Below are 17,683 nucleotides of genomic sequence, written 5' to 3' on the forward strand. Positions count from 1 at the left end.
AGCGTGCCTTCCCACTGTTCCCCGACCTGGTTCTTCCAGCCCCGCACCTGGGGGGGAAATAATTTTTTTTCTTTATTTTCCCCCCCAAAAAACTAGGTGTGTCCTATGGGCCGGAGCGTCCTATGGGGCGCAAAATACGGTAACTGCCCTTCTAACTGAAAACCAAAAGCCTGAGTAAATGTTTTTGCCTGGCTCCTAAAAACAGACAATGATGGTACCAGGCGTGTTTCACACAGGGCACAAAAAGAAGCACATCAGATGATGAATGCCGTGTACTGGTTGGTTCATGGGGGGGAGGTGGTACTTGAAATACTGGGATCCTGAGCCACATTCCTCTTCTTCTCATACTAGCAGTGTACTTCAACAAAGTCTGAAAAGGTGACTCAGCGCATCAAGCATTAAGGCAGGGGTCCGGTTTACTGTCCCTCAGACCTTGGGGGGGCCGGACTATATTTTTTTGGGGAGGGGGGAATGAACGAATTCCTATGCCCCACAAATAACCCAGAGATGCATTTTAAATAAAAGGACACATTCTACGCATGTAAAAACACGCTGATTCCCGGACCATCCACAGGCCAGATTTGGCACCTGGGCATGTTTGCTACCCATGCATTAAGGCATCTCAGGCTATACCACCCCCCTTCTTGCTTTCTAATTCCTTCATAGTCCAAGTTGACACTGACCTGCTTTTAGGGTAGCCCTAGCTATATTATGGCTTGGAAAACAAGTCATTTGTTCCAGTTACACAGTGTTCTTTACCCACTTGAAATTTTGCCTTCTTCCTGTGTGAGCGACCATTTTTCAGAGATGCTCCACTGTAAAGCTTAAACACTCTGTTCCCATAGATTTTCTAAAATGGATCGGGTATTTAATGATCCACACAGTTCTTCTAAGTCCCTAATAAATTCTGTCACTTTCTCTGCAATGCAAGGAGAGGGCTGTTATGCTAACTGAAAGGCATGAGCCAAAATCACACTGTGATCTCTCTTATCAATAATCTTTGGCATCCTAAATTTTGCTCTAGTTTGTTGGCCATTTCACCATAAAAGCACACACTAGTAATTTAGAAAATCATAAAGTGAACATTGTTCAACAACACACACACCTAAGAGTTTATTGTAGGCAGCACACACACACTGTATATCCAGGTAGGTAGCTGTGTTGGTCTGACGCAGTCAAAAGAAATTAAAAAATTGTCCAGTAGCACCTTAGAGACCATTTATAGTAGATATTGTATCCTGCTCTATGAAGGCATTGTATGCTGCTTGGAAGACATCTTGCTTGGAAAAACAGGGTACAAATACCTGAATAAATTCAGGGGACATATGTACAAATATGCACATCTTGTAGTAGCACATCTAGTTTGGCCCTGCCAATTCTATACAACCGGGATTGTTATTTACACAGCACCATCAGTAGACATGGCTTGTTGCAAAGGATGCTGGGATTCACACTTCCATAGCATGATCAAACAGTCACAGGAGAAGCAAACTGTCTTGGTGTGGTCCAGCCCCTGTCCCAGGCAATTTTGCACCCTAGTCCAGGCTAACTACTTGCACTCCCCACCCCCACTACTCCAAAATTGCTAACATCAATTTTCAAAAACAGATGTCTTGTTGAAAAAATGAAAAGCACAAAACTTGAAACTGCTAAATTTATTTTAGCACACAAAGCATTTTGAACAACTGTGTGAATTGTGATGTTAAAACAATTAGTCTTCTAAAAGTTTCAATTCCAGGCACATCAAAATCTCACTTTGTGTGCCTTTTCCTTTGATAATTCTGTCACCAATTCCTTCAAGTGCTGATACTTGGGCATGTTCAATTCATATAGCTACCAAGCCAACTACTTGCAAAATGTAAGTTTATATAAGTTTGAGCTTTGAGAAATTGTGTTCACCACTTGCCATTGACACTGGAAGTGTGGGAAATATTCTTAGAGCAACAGAAACATTAGGCACATTATCCTGGAGTTTTTGTTGTAGTATAAAGAGATGTACTCCTTGGCTTAACTGATGCCTAAGTGTGATACATGGCTAGTTAGAATTTTCCAATGCTGAGTCAATGCAAAGAAATAATTACAGATCTGTTGAACCAAACTGAAGAAACTGGTTGCTTCCAAATAACATTTAGCAGCAGCATTGACTACCAAGTTTAAAGAGTGTGCATTGAAGGGCACAAAAAGGGAACATGGGTTTATGTCCCAGACTCTCTTTTGTATGCCATTTTCTTTGCTTTTCATGTTACTTCCATCATCGTAACTTTGACCACACAAGGTTCTCAATTGTTAATCCCATTTGCTCAAGCTGTCCAAGAAGAGTTTCTGTCATAAAGGCACTGTAGTCTCCTTTATAGTGGAACAAATCCCAAGAAATGTTCTCTTATGATAACCTCAGGCTCAGACATCTCATTATCTGTGGCTTGATAGCATCAACATAATATACAATCATCGTAAGTTGTTCAATGTGACTAACATCAGGTGTGCAGTCCAGAATAATTGAGCAGTATTTGGCTGAGTTTGCATATGCTAAGTTGTTCTGCTTTGCAACATCTACTAGAAGCTATATACGGTAAGCTCATTTTGGATATCTTTTCCCAGGTAGCAACCATTGTTTCTTGATCTTTCCCTGTGCAAATGTTCATTTGTGATAGGATCAAAAAGGGCTAGATAATTCTACAAGTTTTTTTTTAAAGAATCCTATGCCAGCACTGTACAACTTTTCAGATGAACCACAGAATGCCAAGAAAAATACCAAGTAAACATTTTGTTTAGAACATATAACAAAAACTAATCTGTATAAAACAGTGCCCCTCAAAGGTCAGTACTGCGCCCCTCAGAGATTTGCACCCTAGATAGCTGCCTACTTGGCCTAATGATGGCCCTGACCCTGGTGTGATCCTTTGCATGCATCTCTCACTGAATTAAATACAATTTAGCATGGATGATAGCATGTGCACAAAACCTCCTCGGCTGCAAAAGTGACTAGACAGGTCCAACTACTACATTCTTCTCACACAAGCTCTATTCGCTTGAGCAGACTTCATGCTTTATGAAAGAGAGGCTGCAACTATTAAACAGCTACACAAATCCCAAGCCCTTCTCCTTCATCTCCATGAATGTGGAACAGTGCCTGCATCATGTCAAAAAAGTAATAAGATGTGATACCAAATTGTATCCATACTCACTCAGAAGTCCCACTTCATGGAATTTCAGACCTAGAAGGGACCAGGAGGGTCATCTAGTCCAACTCTCTGCAGTGCAGAAAACTTTTTGCCCAACATGGGGCTTGAACCCACAACCCTGTCTCTACAAACTGAGCTATCTCAGTAAAGTGGTACCTCGGGATGCGAACGGGATCCGTTCCAGAGCCCCGTTCGCATCCTGAACGCAACGTAAGCCGCAACAGCGTGTCTGCGTGGGTCGTGTTTTGCCGCTTCCACACATGCGCATGACGTCATTTTGAGCATCTGCGCATGCGAGAGCGGTGAAACATGGAAGTAACGCGCTCCGTTACTTCCAGGTTGCTGCAGAGCACAACTTGAACATGCTCAACCCGAAGGACATTCAACCCAAGGTATGACTGTAGTACCAACAACAGAGTCTGGATGGCTTTGCTCAAAAGCTATGGCTTTACCACATGTCCATCCTGACCCTGTGCTTGCTCACTCTGAGGTCCCACTCCTTTCTGTCAAACTTACCCAGGGCATAGCCACCACGCAGTGCAAGTAAGCAAGCATTAAGACTTAAGGAGCCTTACATGAATCTTAAACAGCACAGCCATGCAACATAATCCTATGCATGTTTACTTGGATGTAGGTAGCACTGTATTTAATGGGGTAATACTCTCTGTTAAGTGTGCAAAGGATGCAGCCCAACTCTCCTTACTCTGCATAGCCACCTGAAATAATATCTACAGACTATTAGGCAAGGCATCCCAGTTTGGGGTTGCTAATTAAATATCATGCATTAAACATGGTTCGCATTGAGTCACACAACTTTCATGTTTCTGAGCTCTACAAATTATCAATTAACCGAGCGGTTTAGTAAAATGCCAAACGTTGCACCAGTGCAGCTGAATTTAGGAAGTGTGTTCTGAGAAGGAGAGCCATCAAGTGATTCCCAGCAGCTGGAGGGGGAAGAGGAGCAAAGGCCATCAGACAAGCTCTCTGACCCTTGATCAATGCAGCCTCCACTCCTCTTATCACGATCCCCTTATTCGATCCTGGCTGTTCTCCGCACCCAACCTTTTCTAAACTGATAAGCACATACGCTTATTCAAACTTGTTCAAAACACACACTTTCACAACGCGCAAGACGTCCCCCGCCAGTCGTTTACAGATCCCCGCCTTGAACATTAAAAAAAACCAAAATCAATCCACGCAAGGCGACCTTTACCCGAGCGCACCTAAAACCACTTGCCCCAAACCAGACCACGTGACTCCACGCCCGCCCGCCGCCTCGCTTTTGCTTTTTTAAGTCTGAGCGGCCTACGGCAATCCAATTGGCCCAAAAACTTCCAGCGCATATGGCAGCGGCGGGGGTAAGGGAGTGGATGGCGCGCGCTGATTGGAGCGCGCGGCCGGAGCGGAGTTGTAAGGCGAGCGCCGATTGGCGGAGGCGCGGCCGCATGTGTCCGGCTCGCTGTCTTTGTATACAGAGTCGCTCTCGGAGCCCCTTTAACAATGGACGGAGGGAGCCGCTCCGCCGGATGGCGACGGGCGACGAGCGCAGCTCCCGCGGGATGCCGAGCCTGAGGCTGCTGCTGCTGCTGCAGATCGGCGTTCGAGGTGGGGCGATGCCCGGGGAGATCCCCGAGGTGGATCTCTTGCTGGCCCGGGGGCTGTAAAGAGAGAAGTGGAGCTGGGCAAACTCCGGGTAAGTGGAGAGGAGGCGGCGGCGGGGCTGCGCGGAGCTCCGAAGGAGGAGGAGAAGGGGACTCTCCAGAGGCAAGCTCGGGCAGCAGACGGAGGAAGCGTGTCAAGCCCTTTGTTGTAGCTTCATCTGGCGCTGCGCTCTCGCTTTCCACAAGGAGGAGGAAAGTTGGCAGTTGCTGCGGGACGGTCTTGGGCGGGGAGGAGGTGGTCGGCGCTCGCTCATCCCCGCAGCTCTTGTCGAGAGGCCAAGACGTCCTACGCCTCCTCCGAAGCTCAGCTGGGCGCCCACCGCGCCGCCGCCCTTTAATGCAACCCCAGGCTCCCCGCTTCCCACCAGGGGGATCCGACGGGCGCGGCACCAAAAACTCTGAGCTCGATCTCTCTTGCTCTTCCTAGGATCCCCTGCGCGCCTCTCTCTCGGCGTGCATTGAGTGGGATCAGCTGCGTGGCTTCAAGCGCAGCTCCCTCGGCCAGCCTCCCTCCCTGGAAAGAGAGTGGGGAGGGGATCGCGGAGTTTTCGTAGCTCGGGCGGGGTGGGGTGGGGTGGGTTGCCCGGTTGCTTCTAACTGGGCGCAAGCGGCGGCCCTGGAAAAGGGGGTCTGAGCCCGGGCTGCTTCCGCTCCCTCTCCTGTGCAGGCTTCGGTGCTGCTGCTGCTGCTGCCGCCGCCGCCCGCTGCTGATTCCCGGCCGCCTCACCCTGTCCCATGGAGCTAGAGGGGCAGTGGTGGAAAGGACAGCTCGCTGCCGACATCCACCAAGCGCTTCGCTACAAGGTAACTCGGATCATCAGAGCAGCATCGTGTTGTACCACTTTTCCCCACTTTTTTTATTTTAATTGCTCCGGGTGAAGGTAGTTCTCGGGCTGCTCAGTGCTAGAATTAAGTTTGCTTCTTTTGAGTGACAGGGCGAAACAGCTGCCTGCTGCTCTTTCTCTCTGTCCTCCTCCCACCCCACATTGGGCGCATCAAACGGCTTCCTGCGTTCACTCTTTTGTCCCCAGCGTTTACATTTTGCAGGAAGGCGGTGCCTTATGGGCCGCCTGTTTACCTCCAGATGGATTTCATAGTCTTGTGTTCCTTCACAGGGCTGTTTCAGGAGCAAAGTTGCTAATATGTTCACGTGCAGGTGGGGAAACTTAACTGCATGCTTGTTGGGAATTCAGGGGGACTTGCTTCTGAGGCCCCTATGCCCTGAAAATTAGTTGTGCTTTAAATCCATCTTGATAACCGGCCTTGTATTTCCCACTGAAGGGGGCTTGCTTCTGAGTAGACACTCATAGGGTTGCACCATAAAGCTTAGGTACATTAAATCCCATTGGTTCCGGTGGCTTTAATTCCTAAGCTGCTTTGTTCTCTCATGGGACAGGGCAACTCTTGTCAACTTTCATGTGCACCCAGCACGGTGTACCAGGGCCTCCCAGCCACTAGGAACAGTTTTTGGAGGAGACTGGGTAGAGAGGGGAAAGTTGCCAAAGCAATGTTCCTTGTACTGTATTCTGTTCATGGAAGCAAAGTTAGACTCCAAGCTGGTGTCCTAAAACTGCCTAGGATCAGACTTCACCTTTCTCTGAACTGGGGCCTAAGGTGAACATCCCAGACTGCCCACACAACTTGCTTCAGGCTGCATTATATGTCTGTGGCAGAGATGAAACCTAGATCTCGCAGATCTGTGTCTGCCTGTCTGTCTTCTGAGTCATGGTGTCTGCCAGATGTATGTATATTTGTGAGCATTTGAAACTGGACCTGTTGCTTTTTCAAAAGGGAGTCAGAAATGTTCCTTCTGAGGATCAAGAAGGGTGGCTGAGTCAAAGGTTTCATGTAAAGTGCTATAGAAACAAAGGGTAATATATTTTGCATTGTCTTCAAAGAGTTCATTGAAACTTTTCTTCTGCTTGATCAGCTTTCCTTTCTTAATTGAACAGCATGTGGAGATGAAACTCCTATTCAGATAGTAACTTCATTGAGGGACCTGTTTATTTTCTGTCTACTCATTCAGGAATTGTGAGAACCTGTTTAGTCTTGGCTTTTCCCAAAGTGACTCATCCCTGATCAAAAAAGGCTTTATTCTACCTTCTATACAAAAGGGTTTTCCTTTTTTTGAAATAAATCAACATCAAGGCAACTTCAGATGCCTTGTCCCAAAGCCCGTTGCGCTGTGTGGAAGTTCAAGGCTGCTTAACTGGGCTATTGAGCCAGAGTTTCATGGGAACTACCTAAAGAATGAATAAAATGTGATAGTGGGTTGCTGGGCGGCAGAAACAACTGTGGGAGAGGCTGGGTCATAGTCGTTAAAGGGACATTAGACAGCTGGCTAGTGCTATAGATCCTAGTCGGAAATTGCCAGCCTATTAGCTCTATTTGTCTCTTTCCCCTAGACTAGAGGCAGACTGCAATAAAAATGCAGCGGTCTTCCTCAAAGGACCAGTGTGAGAACATTTCTTACTTACAAATCTTATAGGCTGCCAAACTTAAAACGTTGGGTTTCTGTCTGGAATGTCTTCTTGATTTTAGTTTTTAATAATAAACAAATGCATGTTATCTGCTCTGGAGTTAAGAGTTGCCACCTGTTTCTGGCAGGACTCCTGTGGTTTTAAACAGGGTAGAAATTCAACAGGTGCAGTGGTTGAATTTCTGCCTTTCGTGCTACTGTTAAAGGCACATAACCCCTGCTGGAATAATGATGGCAACTCTTCTGGAATTACCAGTTAATATACTGTACTGATTCGCTTATGTTAATTTCATAAATAGTTGCCACCTATTTCTGAACCCTTTGGTGTGTGTGTGTGTAGTTGCCTCTGGTTGTACAAATGCACTCTCAGCAGTTACCACTGCTATAAATGTCAGTTGATGATGTTTAATTATAGCAGCGTTCTGAAAGAGTAAAGGTCTGGATGTGGCTGACAACAGGGGGTCAATTCTCTCTTGAGGAAGGGGAGCATGCATCTTATTCTAAGCATATTTACTCAGATGTAAATACAACTGAAAGCACCAGAACTTACATATTTGTAAGTATGCTTAGGACTGCAGCCTTTTAAGCATTAATCTGTCTGAACAGCACCCTAGTCATACTCACATATAGGTCACAAACAGGAGCAGGGCTGCCCCATTCTGTTCTACTGACAACTGAAGCATCAACATCTCTTTGAAACTAAACCAGTGTACTTGCCCTGGCAGCTGTTTTGAAGCATGAGTGGTTTGTGTGACTATCGTCCCATTTTTCTGCTCTCTCACCAGCTTCTTAAAGCCTTTGTTGATCCCAGTGTAAGCTAAGAAAGATAGCTGAAGTCAGATGTGCCTTCGAAAAAAGATCCTGAAATTCTGGATTTATTCCGCAGTAAATCATTATTTGCTGCAAACTAAATCCAAACTATTATTTGGGGATATTCCGTCTTGATTACTTTAATTATAGACTTGTCTTGTCTTCAGTGGAAGTGATTCTCGGTCGTATGTTTATTTTTAAAGCATTGGGCTGTGATGTCTTACCTAGCTGACTGCTCTGAGTCAGGTAACTAAAGCAGTGACTCTTGCAGTTAACCCTTAACTACAAAGGATAATCGCTATCTAAGGCAGCTGAGCAGTAAAGTAAATTCAGGCCTTTGTGTGTCAAAGCATTTTATCTGTGGTTTTCCCTGTGAAAACCAAGAACACTTAGAATCATAGAATTGTAGAGTTGGAAGGGACCAACAAGGGTCCTCTATTCCAACCCCCTGCAATGCAGGGATCTTTTGCCCAACATGGGCCTTGCACCTACAACCCTAAGATTCAGAGTCTCATGCTCTACAGAGCCCAATTTTTTTGAGCCCTTGGATATAGTGCTGGATAAAGTTTCCCTGTTCTAGCAACACCCAGTGCTCATTGTAATGATCTTTCATAACTTCCTAGACTACAGACTTGCTGGCAGTTTGTATTCTTAGCTCCAGTGAATTCTTGGGTACTTACATGTGAATAGATGGATCATAGCATCTGCTTTGTACAAACAAGTCTGGAGAGGTGATAAGTGCTGGCATGCCTGCTAGTCAGATGTGCTAATTGGCTGCCTCCCCTTGGTCCAGCTGTGAGCTGGAGATCCAGTAACCCTTTCCACCACAGAGGTGTTGTGAAAGCAATGATTATAGGCAGATCTTGCTAATGTAATAGAAGCCCGTGTAGTGGGCTGTCCCAGCTGCTCATATGCATGGGGGTGTTACTGTTCTAGATTAGCTGAAGAAGCCTTTTGCCTTGTCTGTTACGTGAGCACTGTTACAAGTAATAGGATTGAAGGCTAAAGTAGTTTGGGTGGTGGTGGTAGGGATGGAAAGGCCTATGAACAACGCTTACATATATGGTGAGAGCTGGAGAGAACAGGCAACAAAATAAGGCTTTTGTCCAAAAACTGACTCTTTATAATGTACTGCAGTAATCAGGTGCAGGACAATGTAAACCCATTTGTGTTACTTGGAACCTTGTGGTATTTTGTTGCTATGTTTGATTTTGGTATGGAAATTTGTTCCCATGTTTGATTCTAGATATATCTCTACTTCTATTTGACACCTGCTGTTACACTCCATTATGTTATAAATAAATAAAAATACAAAAAAAGGCCCACTCCTGGGCACTTATGGAATCCAGTGGATTCCTGAATGGTCAGTGGAATTTTCTTGCATATGGAGCTAGTAATTCTGTCAAGGCCTTAGTCTCTAGGGAGATGTGGCAGGCCGTCAACACTATTGTTCCTGGGTGTCCTTTCTAGTGCTGTGTAGTCAGTGCTGTTCCCTGGTACTCAAAAGAGCTGCAGCTGATGAAATGGGCTGGATGATAAGTGCATTTTGAACCCACCACTCTTTGTAGCTAATTTGGATGCATGCAGGATGTTGTGTATGTGTAGCTATGTGAGATGGCGGTGCACCCAGAGCTATTTGACGACTTCCACCTGGCTTTCCCTTTGGAGGGAAGGTAGGTACCCGAGAGGGCTGTAGCGGCCCAGCTTCTTGCACTCTTGGAAGAAACTGATTACCTGGACCCTGTTCTTCTTCCTTGATTTCTCAGTGACTTTTGATACTATTGACCATGGGATCCTGCTAGACTTGTGAGTAGGGACTGGGAGGCATTGTGTAAAAGTGCTTCTGCTCCTACTTACAGGACACATTAAAGAAACTGGCATTGGGTGGCTATATACAGACCTTGGCAACTATCTTCTACGAATGCTGCAGGAATGTGGTTGTGTTTTAAAGGGTTGTTTTTGATCTGTTGATAATTTTAATTCCTGCTTTATTTGTAATTGAGTTTTAAGACAGTAGTTAGCTGCTATGGCAGGAGGCAAGGAGTGATATAAGAACAACAAATACAGTTGTACCTTGGAAGTCAAACGGAATCCGTTCCGGAAGTCCGTTCAACTTCCAAAATGTTCGAAAACCAAATTGCGGCTTCTGATTGGCGCAGGAAGCTCCTGCAGCCAATCAGAAGCCACGGAAGCCGTGTTGGACGTTTGGATTCCAAAAGATCATTTGCAAACTGCAACAATCACTTCTGGGTTTGTGGCGTTTGGGAGCCAAAACGTCTGAATTCTAGGGCATTTGGGATCCAAGGTACGACTGTAAATGTAACATTCGAGTAGAGTCATCACAAGATCTGGAGTGTGGTGTCATCAGTAGGGGAAAAAATAAGAGAAACTGTAAACCCTAGGTTCCTAAACCTTAAAAATGACTTCAGTTTCTTTAATTTTGGTTAGTTTCAATGCCCGTGTAGTGGTGGCTGTCTTTTTTAAAGTGCCTGTTATTCTCCACTTAGGAGCTGAAGCTTCCATCCTATAAAGGCCAGTCTCCCCAGTTAAATCTGAGAAGATACTTTGCAGATTTGATTGCCATTGTGAGCAATCGCTTCAGGCTCTGCCCTGCTGCCCGCCATCTTGCTGTTTATCTCCTGGACCTCTTTATGGACCGTTACGACATATCCATTCAGCAGCTGCATGTGGTGGCTCTTTCCTGTTTGCTTTTAGCGAGTAAGTATGAAGCAACAGGATTAACAGATTTGAAAATCATATTTCCCATTGTTCGGTTAAAAGCTCCTCCATTTTCCAGTCTGTTACATGTCCTACAACTATGCAAAAAGAAAAAAGAAAAGCAACACCCTGCATGATATCAAAGGATTGTGAGGGAGACACAGGGCCTTGGCAGTTTCTCAGTGAGCATTGTTCTATGTAGATTCAATCTCATGCTTATATCCACATGTCCTGTGTTAATATCACATTACTCTCTGGCCTGCCTCAGGTACAGTCGCACTGTGGTTTTTGAATTTAATCCATTCTGGGAGTCTGTTTGACTCCCAGAACAGTTCGAAAACCAAGGCATGGCTTCCGATTGGCTGCAGGAGCGCCCTGCAGCCAATTGGAAGCCGTGCCAGATGTTCGGCTTCCGAAAACCGGAATAATCCCTTCCAGTTTTGAATTGTTCAGGAGCCAAAACATTCGAGTTCAAAGGCGTTCAGCTTCTGAGGTTCCACTGTACGAATCACATCAAAAGCAAGGTGACTGGGGCTGTGTTTAAACCTGCCCCCGAAAGTGTGACTCCTCCCACCTCTGCCATGTTGATCATAACTTATAAATTGGGAGTCTACATGTGGAGTCTCACTACACAGTGTGGAACCCCAGGCAGGAAGCATTTCAGATTGTGCCAGGATCCTCAGCAAATTGAAAGAAAACCATAACTTCTGCAGCAGAGAGCTAATGTAATGAAGGGTAGAGCTAAAAGCAGCCCCTGTCCCAATGAGTAAATTGTGAAGTGGGCTTTGGGTGAGCAGCAGAATTCCTGCTAGAAGTTGTTGTGTCTACCTCAGAAGCTTCTGGACAATTGATTTCGCAATTTAACAAAGGATGAAATACCTCAGAATTTCAAATATTTCGATACTATACCTAGTATCCTCTCTCTCACATTTGCAAAAATACGGAAACCAAAACTGGTTATTTCAGATACTGCAGCATTGAGTATGGCATACATCCCAAATAAAAAGCAATCGCTTTCTACTCTGTGAATATATCTGAAGTGGCAAACCAAATCTGCCTTGAATCTACTCAAAACGCTTTTGTCAAAACCTTAAAAAAATAAACATATAAATAAATCCATTTATATTGTCAACCTAAATGAGCAACCTATATTTAATTTTTAAACTGAGGACCAGATCTACCATAGATTTTGTAAATGTATATCCTTTATGCTGAATAGAAAGTGTATATATGCTCTGGTTAGGCCGTTATCTACCTCTGCAGCTTCTCGCTATGAGGTGATATAAGGTACTACAAGTGCAACAGAATCCCTGTTGTAATGTTTTGCAGGTGGTGGCAATTAGCTAATCCTCTGTAGCAGGACTGACCAGCATGCTGTTCTCCAGAAGTTGTTCAACTCCCATCAGCCCCAGCCAATGGTTGAGGATGATGACAGTTATGCTTCAACTCCTGGAAGGCACCCTGATGGCTAACCCTGCTGTATAGCAGCTGCTATTATTTTTATTTTGCAACGTTGATCCATTTCTTTTTGAGGCACTGCCGTTCCTTCATGAGGAACTAAAACATAAATACATTTGTTTTTATCGTGTACCTATGCTGTAATGGAATTTTACCTTCTCACTTCCCTCAAGGTAAATTTGAAGAGAAGGAAGACAGTGTGCCCAAACTTGAACAGCTAAACAGCTTGGGTTGTATGACTAACATGAACCTGGTACTAACCAAACAGAACTTGCTGCACATGGAGCTGCTGTTACTAGAAACCTTTCAGTGGAACCTCTGCCTCCCGACAGCTGCTCACTTCATTGACTATTACCTCTCCATTGCCGTTCACGAGTCCGATCTTCATGATGGATGGCCAATGGTTTGCTTGGACAAGACAAAGTTGTACATGGCAAAATATGCCGACTACTTTTTGGAAGTATCCCTGCAAGGTGCGTTTTCATGGCTTTGTTCTAAAGACCCCCCTAGTTACTTAGGTTACACAGCTAATACTGTGCTTGACTAAACCGTGATCCTCCGATGTCTCTCCAGATCATGCATTTTTAAATTATGCCCCTTCGTTAGTGGCTGCTGCATGTGTGGCTTCTTCAAGGATTATCTTGCGTCTTTCTCCAACGTGGCCAGCAAGACTCCATCGCCTTACTGCGTACTCCTGGGACTTCCTGGTGCCATGCATTGAACGATTGTTGGTGTAAGTTTTTCATGCAGTCTCTGACGTGATGGTGTGGGTTTAAATCGCCCAAGTGGTGGAATGCAGTGGGGTGTATGTGTTTCGTTTTGCCTTGTGATCCCTTTGAAGAAACTGGTAGTCATGCTGGTGTCATTCTTGATTCTGGCAACTGGTTCATTTTTAGCTTGAATGCTTTCACAATAATTGCCACATTTTATTATTCCCCCCCCCCCGATGACTTCCCCCTTTTCTGCCCGAAATTCATCCTAGCTATCACAGACTTCAACCTTGTGTGTTTTGGCTAAGGTACAAAGTGCCTTTATTAAGGGGACTTTCATTCTAATCTTGCCTTCCTTGGGACCCACTTGACAAAATTGGCTTTTGACTTGAATGTGGTTTCCCCCTCCTTGTGCTGCCTTGCTCTGCATCCATTGTCTTCAGCCTGCAATCCACCACTTTAGAAGGTCTGAAATTGTATGATGGCTTTATTCATACAACTATTTTTATTTAGGCTTTTTATTGTGGAGTTTTGATTTGCATTACTACTTCAAGGAAAATCTGGCTCGTGGTGGCTTTGGTGCCTTAGAAATAGTTGCATAAACAGTACCTTGTCTGACTTCTATCAGTGCACTTATTGGTTATCTTTCTACTGAAGTACCCAAGGTGATGTACCTACAATAAAATGAAAGAGCAGAAGGATACACGTTTAACAGCATAAAAACTAATCTAACAATATCCATAAGATAGCCAGAATAAGTCAAATACAGGAAGTTGTAAAGACGACTTAGGAGTTCTGTGCTTCATTCATACCCACCAGATGGTGATAAACATTAAACTTATTATTTTTGATTAAACTGTCACCTGTTTCAAACATTCATGAATTCATTTGCTTAAAGTATACCCTTTTAACGCCCTGCTGCTAAACTCATGGTCTTGCATGCATGCCCTATCAATTTCAACAAGCTATGTTCACAAATGACAGTGTTTTGGATTGCAGATTTAAGGTGCCAGAATGCGGAGCTTATTAAGCATACTGAAACTATTAAAAAATTAATAGCCATTCAGAGTATAACCTTCTGAGGCGTATTTTATTGTAAGGATAGGAAACCTGTGGCCTTTTAGATGTTGTTGGAGTGAAACTACTGCCCATTGGTGATATTGACTGGGGCTGATGTAAACTGGAGCCCAACAACTCAAGAGCCACAGATTCCCCTTCTCTGGTTTACTGTTTTGTTTTTTTTCAAAAATACCAAGTTTTGCATATGTAAAAAAAGAAACACCCTGTTTTAAAATCAACCTTAGATGCTGTTTTTAAAATGTATCAGCAATGTAAATTCAGATCTGCATCTGTTTTGGAAGGCTGCTTATTTTCTGACAAGTCTCTTCCCGCCCTCTGCCCCCCAGTCCAATTGTTTTACAAGGATGTAAAGTGCTTGTTACATTTGCTTTACATGAGGTAATGTCTGTGAAACAGAATACTGAGATTATTGTGTTCTATTGTTGTTGAAACTGGGGCCAGGATCTAAAGCATTGTAAATAATGTTCACACCTATATATGTGTGTTTCTCTCCCCACACGGACATCCTCAGTTTCTTCCCACAGAAATTTCCATGCATATCAAATAGGCTTTGATATATGAAGAAATACTCTCACCCCAATATGCCTGCCTGCATGCATACATACATACATGGAATGGGTGGGTTCTGGTTTCCAGCCTCTCTAAAATGGATAGTAAAACAAAGTTTTAATATTATATTCTAGAGCCCATGATAATGATGTAAAAGAAGCCAACAAGCAAAAAGGACAGCACGGTTCTCAAGCAGCCCAGCACAGTTTATTTCAAACAACCCCACAGCCTCCACAGCAGCACATACCCCAGTATGTTCAAGCACATCAGACTCCTCAGCAGTTTCATCCAACAGCGCAGCAGCAAAACTGCCAGCAGATTCTGCCATCTGGCCACACGTCGTCTTATCCACTGCAGACTTGCCCAGCTGGTTTACAAGGTGGTGTCCAGGCTAGAGGTCATATACAGACGGCTGCTGGAATGTCACTAACTGTCCCCATAGAAGTGAAGCCATGTATAAGTGTTTCTTACAACCGAAGCTATCAGATTGCTGGACGTTATCCTTGCATTACTCCCTGCTTTGAGAGGTGATAACTACAGCAAAACGCTGCAAGGAGGACAGTCCTCTATTTTTCCTCTTAACAGCAGAGAAGTAGTTGAATACTTTTTTTTAAAGGTAACTCGATTGCAGGAACTGCTAATATGAGATTATACCTACTGATAAGGTGTTAATAACCTGAGAAGGATGGACTATTCCCCGTTCACAGTTGTTGTATTTGTTCAGTTGAAGCCCGCACTTAAAACTAATGCTGAGAAACTGCTGCACTGGCTTAGTTTGTCTTCCCATGAAGAGGAATGATCCTGTGTGGTTCTAAAGGGACCACTGCGTCTACCCTTCGCTATACAGTATTGAATAAGACTTTAAACTCCACCAAGTGCCATGCTTTCCTTCAGGATGGAGAGCCACATGGGAGAGAGGAGAGAACCTCTTGATTGAAATTGGCAGTTCCGCTCTCATTCAAGATCTTTGGATGAGATTTTGTGTTAGAATGCCCTTTGGGTTATCTTTTTTGTATATCTCATACTTCAAAGTACTTTAGTGTTTGCTGAAACCAGTTTAGAGCTAAACTGTCATACTAACTCAGGGAATAATCAAACTACTTTGATACTGGTGTATATCATTTAAGTAGTGTTCTTGGGTTTCCTCACTCAGGGTAATGGCCATAGCAAATACCAAAGGGAGTTCAGATACTCATCCAGACTACTCCCTTAATCCAAAATTGTGCTTTCTATTGGGAAGAATGGTGTGCTATCTTCAAACAAAACCAATGTTGTACCATAGCCAACTGAATATTGTTTGTGGTTTCCCCTAGATTATGTAACCAACTATTTATGACCCAAATCCTTTTTTCCCCCCTCTCCATTGTATTGAATTCCTACTTAAATTGGGAGAAAGTACAATTTAAATCTTTTCAAGAAGCATAGCATTGTACATGATAGTTGCAGAGCAAATACGGGATTGAAGTTCTCAGGCTCTACCAGAACAGCTACCACTTCTTGTTTCTACAATCGTATTAATAGTGATTCAGATATTTTTCTGATGTGAACTAGATAGTCCTACAAAGACTGCTAAGTGCATAACTATCAGAAAGGTGATAGTTTTTAGCTATTTAATTTCCTATACTTGGGTTCATACCAGTAACAGAGTGGCAAATGGGTGAACACCTTACATCTTCTCTAGCTTCCTATCTGATGTAGATGTGAGAAGGAATCCATGATGGTTGAAGGCAGAGGGTAGCACTTGCTTCCTGATGTCTAGGGATGGATTAAGTTTTTCAAAAGAATAGTATGAGTTGATAGGGGAAAGTATATATAAAAATTGTCAACAGATTTTCCTCACAAAAGGGACCATCCCCAAACACTTGGTGCTCTGAGAGAAATGGCACTGCTTGATGAAAAGGCTCTCCTAGAGCTGAGTATGCTGCAAGAAAATATTCTTTAATTTAAAGGAGAAACAATCCTCTGAGGCAATTATTTTATACCGTAATATATTTTCAGGGTGTCTTTGACAAATGTGAGTTTTTGAGAGAAGGGAACATTCTGAGAACACCACCAATTTGATAAAGTGTCCTTGCTACTTCTTTCCTAAGGTATTGTCTTGTTTTCCTCTCACATGCTGTCCTTTAAAGGGGCAGAGAGAAGGTTGCAAATAGAAGAGGTAGAGGTCTGATGGTATCACTTGTGGTGGTTTCACTTTAATATGTGAGGATGAAGGACTACAGAATGCATCTGAAAAGGAAAGATACTCAACTTAGTTTGTAATACTATACGTAAGACTTCATTGTTTGACTACCTCAATAATACGTTGAATGTACAGTCTTGTGGTAATCCATGACTTGAAATAACAGCAGGTTACTTATTTTGTGTTTTTTTTTTACATTGGGTTCATTTTCATCCTCCATGTGTGAGACAGCAAACGAGTTACTAATACAAAAGATGTCTATTTTGTAGGCCTGTACACTCAAACATTAGCTGATAATTAACACTGGAATTATGGGGGAGGGTAATTAGTTAACCGCAAAGCCTATGTGTAATAGGGTATTGTTTGTATTTAAGTCATTAGACTTAAAAGGATCCACTATGTGCTATTGGGTTTGTGGTTTTCTGCTCTGAATTTTTTATTTATTTATTATTTACCGTAGCCTTTTGAGTTTGACATACTAGCAGGATATTGACAATAGAATATGCACTGTGAACCATTTCCAGTTATTGCTTTTTTATATATAAAAAAAATGGGTTTGGTCAATCTCCACTGAATCCACACACTACTTGAAATTCCAACTGAAGGAATTATGTGTCGTGGTCATGCAAGAGAAATGTCTACAATAAAAAAATTCCAGCTGAGTGCCATGCACTCATTTTAAAAATAAAACTAGTTTTGAGCAATCATCTCTCTAGTGGTGTGTATATTTGAGTGCAGCAATTGAATGGAGCTCATTCTATACCATATGTCCCAGCATGCGTGTTTTTTTAAAATATGCTAACTCTATAAACAAAATAGGCAGGAAATACTTTTTAAAAAATCTATAGCAAAAA

General features: G+C 43.4%; 2 protein-coding genes across 2 annotated transcripts in view; one reads left to right on the forward strand and one right to left on the reverse strand.

The window, feature by feature from the left end:
* The first annotated feature begins 1,701 nt into the window (after window positions 1–1,701).
* Window positions 1,702–17,536, forward strand: CCNJ (cyclin J). Its single transcript, XM_081189510.1, has 6 exons — window positions 1,702–4,875; window positions 5,511–5,647; window positions 10,640–10,850; window positions 12,482–12,781; window positions 12,882–13,041; window positions 14,782–17,536. Exons 2-6 carry the CDS (start codon window positions 5,579–5,581, stop codon window positions 15,176–15,178), a joined length of 1,137 nt encoding a protein of 378 aa, XP_081045636.1. The 5' UTR covers window positions 1,702–4,875; window positions 5,511–5,578; the 3' UTR covers window positions 15,179–17,536.
* CC2D2B (coiled-coil and C2 domain containing 2B) overlaps window positions 16,003–17,683 on the reverse strand; it is a 37,671-nt gene continuing 35,990 nt past the window's right edge. Inside the window, exon 38 of the mRNA XM_081189454.1 lies at window positions 16,003–16,876. The gene's annotated coding sequence lies outside the window, so the exon portion shown is untranslated. The remainder of the gene's footprint in view (window positions 16,877–17,683) is intronic.

Source organism: Podarcis bocagei (assembly GCF_964188305.1).
Source record: "Podarcis bocagei genome assembly, chromosome: 4".
NCBI lineage: Eukaryota > Metazoa > Chordata > Lepidosauria > Squamata > Lacertidae > Podarcis > Podarcis bocagei.